This window comes from Octopus bimaculoides, chromosome 8, assembly GCF_001194135.2.
Source record: "Octopus bimaculoides isolate UCB-OBI-ISO-001 chromosome 8, ASM119413v2, whole genome shotgun sequence".
NCBI lineage: Eukaryota > Metazoa > Mollusca > Cephalopoda > Octopoda > Octopodidae > Octopus > Octopus bimaculoides.
Window position 1 is genome coordinate 91,477,678 of NC_068988.1, and position 7,335 is coordinate 91,485,012.

At 33.7% G+C, this 7,335-nt stretch overlaps 1 protein-coding gene across 6 annotated transcripts in view; it reads left to right on the plus strand.

The window, feature by feature from the left end:
• Window positions 1–7,335, plus strand: part of LOC106874583 (putative mediator of RNA polymerase II transcription subunit 26) — a 235,200-nt gene that overhangs the window by 127,695 nt on the left and 100,170 nt on the right. For 5 of the 6 annotated variants that reach the window (XM_052970258.1, XM_052970262.1, XM_052970259.1 and 2 more), the window contains exon 4: window positions 2,864–2,962. In XM_052970258.1, coding sequence (XP_052826218.1) covers window positions 2,864–2,962 — 99 coding nt within the window. Of the gene's footprint in view, window positions 1–51; window positions 2,963–7,335 lie in introns of those variants that run through there. The other variant, XM_052970263.1, reaches the window with a different exon arrangement.

Consider the following 7,335-nt stretch of genomic DNA (forward strand, 5'->3'; position numbering starts at 1 on the left):
TTGACGAACATGAGTTATATTTTACTGAATGATTGTGTATTTGCACGTGTATGCGTTTGAGAGAGCGAGAGAGGAAGAGGTAGAGAGAGGGGGAGAAAGGAATAGAAGTAGTTAAAAGTTTTCTTATGACGGCTTCTCTTCACTGCCTATTACTTCATTAGAAATCTATGGATGCACATACACACATAATAGAGAAAAATGAAACAAATATGGACGACTTGCTCCAAAACACCACCGAGTGGGGAACACTTCTCAAAAATAACCTGCAGTTGTTTCCTTCAAAATTCCTACATGCTCGAAATGTACATACATCAAGGTATATTTGTAGAAAACTTCATGAAAAAATATTCATTTTCTTGGAAGTTAAGAGGAATTTTCCCCTACCCCCTCCCAAAACACTTTCACCGAAAATGTTTGTATATTCGGAATCTACATAATAGATAATATATGCATAGAAAATTTCATATAAAAATATTCATTTTTCTGAAAGTTATGACCTTCCAATGTCGGTGGGTACAACTCTGTAGTTATGCCACATTGACGAACATGAGTTATATGTGTGTGAATGATTGTGTTTACTTGCACGTGTATGCATTTGAGAGAGCAAGAGAGGAAGAGGGAGAGAAAGGAATAGAGAATGTGAGCAATGTGTATGTTGTTGTCACAGATCACATGTGTATGGTTGTGTGTGTTTTTACGTATCAATGTTATGAAAAATAGGTAAAGAATACTGAGAGGAAAGTTTAATCTATGACTTTGTTTGTATCACTTTCTCTCTCTCTCTCTCTCTCCATCTTTTACTCTTGCTCTCTATATTATATGTTGAGCACGTGTGTAAGAACGCCGTTCCAGGTAGAAGGGAAGAAATATAAAAGTTGCTAGAAACAACAGCTAAATCTCCCTTAAATCACACAAAGTAAACGGAATTTAAAAAATCTAATTACTGCACTGGAAAGTTCACATCGAGAAAATTCCATTGATGTAATTTTTACGAAAAAGTGGAAAATGTGGATTTCTATACACTTTTAAAAAGGCTTCACACAAACACACAATTTCAGCCTTATATATTAAGATAGAGAGTCACTATTGATCTAGCAATCCTATTTTATTCTCTTTCTGCTTTCTTTCTATCATCTCCAGAACTGCAACTCTTTATCTATAGTCTCCATACAGCCGTCAACCTATGTCAACATCACCACTTTGAGACAGTCTTGCAAGCTTACTAAACTCTTACTAGGACTAAATAGGGATTTACATCTCAGTATCTAAGATTTGGACAACTTAAGAAATTTTTTTTCATTTATCACATTAAGATAAATAGGAGCATTAATTATTGAAGTATACAACCATGAATGATAAATTGTACAAATTTGAGAGGAGATGACCAGATCTAAAGTCAAGGAACTCATATATTATTACTGTCCAAAAAGAAAGATAGGAAAAACAAATTCCTTGGTTGACCAAGCTAGAATACAGAGGGATTGACTTAACCCTCCTTTGTTAGACAAATCTCTAAAACATGCAAGTATATGGAATGGAGTGAAGGTCATATGTGAATAGAAAGGAAAATAGTAGAGGAATTATTTTTTTTATCAAAAATGTATTATCTGATTACATTACATACTTAATTATCATCTCATATTACATTGTCATATCTTTTTCATTTATTAACCAATATCATTTCTCTTGCATACATTAACTAATATCATATCCCCTATGTACATTAGCCAAAATGCTAAATATTCATTTATTATTTCAATCATATTGTGTACATATCACATATGGTCCTCTACGTTCGTTGTATGTTTCATTCATGTATCTTATACACACCTCATATACTTCTTAAAAGAGAAATTATTTGCTGTCTGCCATTGGTTCATGAGCAGTTCATTATATAGCATGAATGAAAAGAAGCTACTTTAGCTTCTTCAAAAGATGGCTTCTAGAAGTAATGCGTCATTATTGTTTATATTCTCTCCAGTCATATGAAAGATTGATCAAAACATATCACTGTAATAATAATCTTCCTTACTCTTTAAAATGAGTGAACCTAAACAAATTGATATTGTATAAATTGTGACTAAGAAGTAAACCACTTTGAAACTGAGTTTGCAATCCTATTTTGAACTTTAATCATGGATATTTCACTTCTTTATATCAATAATGATTTAGAGTAGATATCACAAAAAAATTGCCACTCATCCACAGACAGAAGGATTGCCTGTTCATAAGTAGTGATGATTACATAGAAGATACAAGCATTTGATGGTTGACTTTGTTTTCTTTCATTATTATATTTTATTGTTTGGTATTCATGGCACTTTGGATGGAAAAGATTGTGTATATTGAGATATTTAAGTATTGTTGGATTGTTTTGTTTTTATATATATATATGCTGATGCTCTTCATATTACTATCAAAACAAAGGCGGTGAGCTGTCAAAATCATTAGCATACCGGACAGAATGCTTAGCAGCATTTCTTCCACTAAGTGTATTGTCTGGCTTTACATTCTGCATTCAAATTCCACCAAGATTGATTTGGCCTTTCATCTATTTGGGGGTCATCAAAATAAATACTAGTTGAACACTGAATTGATGCAATCAACTAAAACCCATCCTTTAAAATTGCTGGCCTTGTGCCAAAATTTGAAACAATAGTACTGTCAATACAATTGTGAAGTAAGAGGAGAATTAACTTTCTGGTAACTGGATTTTGACAATGACTGTAATAAGATTGTGAAATCAAGGCTGTGTGATCAATCATTCAGTACATTAACCTCAGTTTTAACTACATGTTTCATAAAGAAAGAAATAGTTAATCCTCAATGTCAATGTATAATAATGTTTTTATTTCAATTTTAATGTTCAGATTGTATTACAATTTTTCTTGAACTGTCTGAGGAGCAAAAGCTGAATCCTTTATCTTTGCCAGTATTTGAACATATTTTGGAGATTGTAATTGTAAGTATCTTTGAAGTGAATTTTGTTTGTATCAGCCAGTTATTGACACTTGAAATATACAGTGTAATTCCGTTAAAGAATTTCATTTTGTTTATTTGATTATAGTGAATTACTTTTGAAGAGTATGTATATATGTAACACTTTTGTAGTTTGTGCATATATTTTGTAGTTTGTTCACTGTGTTGGCAACTTTTTATATTGGGCCTTGTTTTACATGCTACAGAAATGTAAACAGAACTCTGGCAAGATTTGAACTCACTGAACATTTCATAATTCATTCATCTTTTCTACCCACTTCATACATACTGGACATTTTGTTCAAGGAAAATATTTTAAGAATTTAAAGAATAGATGGCAATTTTAGAGAATATTTAGACAATATTACAGTTTTTCTCTGTGGAATATGGCATAACTTATTATAATTTATTATGTGTGGGCTTGTTCAAACATCAAGTAACAAATTGTGACCAAGTGAGTCACCAATTTTTGGACATTAAAGGATTGTCTATAGGGATAACAACAAAAATGAGTTATGTAAAATTGTTCTTTTTTATTTCCTATATATCAACAAAGAATAGTCCTCTTCCAGTCTCATTGGTAAACTAACTATGATAATTGTGCAGCACTTTACTTATGGCTACAAATTTCTGCATATGACATAACAGATCTTAATTCATATCAATCATGACAAGTTTATTTACATGTGTTTGTGAGAATACTTACTTTCATGTTCTACAAAGTCAATTGTGTAATGTGTCACAGAAGTGTATATACAAATTTTCTTGTGTTGCAATTCAATAGTATTTTACAATTGTGTGCAAGCAGATAAATTGTTATCAGTGAAGAGAAAAATCGGATAATATGCATATATTTAAACTGGTAGAAATTATTCTGCTGAGGCTAGACCAAGGCTAACATTTCACTAGGAGAGGGAGAGAGAGAAAGAGGAAGACAGTAGTTTATTTCTCTTCAAATACCACAATGTGACTCAATAGATTATCAGTAAAATAACAGTAAACTATTTCTTTTACATGAAGCCACTCTATATATATATATAAAAATTTTGAAGATTATTTGAGGTTAAAACTCAAGTTTATAGAAATACATAATGAGGAACTAGATTGTTGCGATTTCAAATCCCTTTAGGCTCTTAATAGGTCAGCTACACTTTTAATATACCCTCTGAGTCGAGAATCAAACGTTTTGTTGATATTGTCAGATCATTGCATACATTTTATTATGCACATTACAGAATGTCTATTCACATACAATTTACTTTCAAAAACCTATGACATATATTGTATAACCTGAAGTGAGTCTGAGGGGACAGAAAATTACGATAGTTTTTTCCTGGCCACATGTAATTAAAATTCATTGATATATTTGACACCTCTTTGCTGAAGGTTTTTTTTTTATGTTTGAAAAATATGCTTTTACTTTATAAAAGCTTAATTTTCATTTAGGGAAGGACTAACAAGGAAAATTAAAGGATATATTTGCCAGGAATGTGACTAGAAGTGAATCCTAAGATTCAGTCTCCAGTGATGCATCAGAGATGATGATAGTAGTAGTAGTAGTGGCAGCAACAGTGGTGGTGGTGGTAGTGGTTGCGGTGGCGGCGGCAGCAGCAGTAGCAGCAGCAGCAGCAATAGTCATAGTAGGAACAACATCAATAATATAATGATGGTGTTAATGTGTACATATGTAATTGAAGCCTCCTTCCTATCACCCTCCGTGTAAGTAAGCCAAAACTCACATTGTCTCTCTGAAGGTAAACAATGAACTAACAAGCCTGTTACTTCAGCTATCCACTCTGAGGATATCTAACTGAAACTGTAAGACAACCAGAAAGGGGAGGGTGAAGTGTTCATTGGCAGATACATTTGTTAAACAGAGAGCTGACATATGGGCTGGCTACTCAACTTGCTGAAAATAGCAATCAAAACTCTTGATAAATTCTACTCTATAGTTTTAAATAAAGGCTATATTGAACAATTGTTCTTGATATACAGTTTTATTTAACTTCAACTTATATGGGAAAACAACAACAAAGTTTACTTCAAACCGAAAAAGCAAGGTCTTTGTGTAGATGTTTGACCTGATAGATCATCATCATCATCATCATCGTTTAACGTCCGCTTTCCATGCTAGCATGGGTTGGACGATTTGACTGAGGACTGGTGAAACCGGATGGCAACACCAGGCTCCAATCTAAATTTGGGAGAGTTTCTACAGCTGGATGCCCTTCCTAACGCCAACCACTCAGAGAGTGTAGTAGGTGCTTTTACGTGTCACCTGCACGAAGGCCAGTCGGGCGATACTGGCAATGGCCACGCTCGAAATGGTGTCTTTTATGTGCCACCCACACAAGCCAGTCCAGGGGCACTGGCAACGACCTCGCTCGAAAATCCTACGAAGGCCAGTCAGGCGGTACTGGCAACGGCCACGCTCAAAATGGTGCTAGACAAATTCCCTCAAATCAAACTCTGCTGTCTTAAATTAGTGAAGGAAACATTAGAAAACGTAGTCTATATGTACAAACTAATAAGGACCCTAGGATTTGATTTTCTGCTAGTAATAATAATATCAAAAGTTTTGCAATATTTTGGTAACTTCTTAGCTTTACTCATCGAGTTACAACAAAAGCAGCCTAGCATTCAAAGTAGGGGCCATTGTATTGCCTCATCTGAAGTCAACTTTCTGCCAGTTCTTTGATCCCACACTGATACCAGTTCTTGTCATTTGAAGAAAGAACTCTTTTACTAAAGCTTCCACCTCCACTTGGTCGGGAAATAAGCCATGGATTGGAGCAAGTAATAATCTGAGGGAGGTATTTTTCCACAATCTTAACATGCATAAGGGCCTGCTTCTGGAACCTGTCACCAAACATGGGTGTTTTGAACTCAAGGTGATGCTTTGTGTTTGGTGGAATTATGAGGAGATAATTCACTATGGTCAAACTATTGATACTCCAAACAGCTGAAGCAGATGTCTGCTCCTGTGTGGAAAAAATACCCAGCTTTGGTTAACAGAAAGCAAGCTCTTTTACAATAAGACAACACAAGACCTCACATCGCTCAAATGGTGCAGAATAAACTCCAGGAACGTGAGGGAATCGAACTGATGCCACACCCAGCATATAGTCCAGATGTATCTCCCTCAGATTTCAACTTGTTCCGATTTGTGGTTCACTTCTTGTGCTTGTGACACTTCGTCAACCGAGTGGAAGTGGAAACTTCAGTGGACAAGAAATGGGATCAAAGAATTGGCAGAAAGGTGGCTTCAGTTCATACAACATGATGGCCTCTACTTTGAATGCTAGGCTGCTTTTGTTGTTACTTGATGAATAAAGCAAGTAAGTTACCAAAATATTGCAGAACTTCTGACTCAACACAATAACTCTTATTAATTTAAGTTTTAATAGTAGACACTCTTCACAACTAAGAATGATGACATGTCATAATAGATTATTATTATAAAAAGTTAAGCAATTAAATAATAATCTATTATTGAAGTATCATATTTATTCATTAGCAGTAGCATTATGCATTCACTATTCCATGATAGCATGGGTTGGATGGTTTTTCTGAGGCAGTGTTTTTCGGCTCGATGCCCTTCTTGTGACCACACTTTTAAGTCACATCTTATGACATGCAAGGATGTGGTGTAGCTATTTTGCCAAGATTTACATAGCATTATTTTCAATATTGTCAATGCATATTGATGCTTTATAAGTTTGAAACTTGCGAGAGTCTACGTTGTATTTATCCTGGTTGATAGAACAAGTACCAGTATTATTTCCTTCCTTTACAAGAAAAGGTATAATTATTATTATACTTTAGTTACTACAATTTGTAGACTAAATTTATTAAATTATGAATAGCTGATGATAGAATTCTGTTCTCAGCATTTTGTACTAATCAGTTGTTTGTTATTGTGTGCATGTATGTACACAAAATAGACAGTATTTAGTCAGTTGATGAAAGTTCAGTGATTCTGAATGAAGGTGTTCAAAGATATCATATGCAATACACACACACACATACAAATGCAATGTTTCTATGTATGCATTGCATGCATATATATATATATATATATATATATATAAGAATGTATAATATTAATGGTTTCTTATTAGGAAACCAATAGATTTTATACAGGGCTGCAATGAGAAGTGCTCAGAATAACTGAGACAAGAGTAAAATATTAGTTAAAGAATAAAAAAGACTGGGTTAACGACTCAACATATCACACCCCCTCAATGAACATATATAAGAAATACAGCATAATCTGTCAAACATAAGGAATAAGAAGAAATAACGCAAGAAGAAATAATAAATATATAAAAATATAGCATATAGTATAAAATTTTT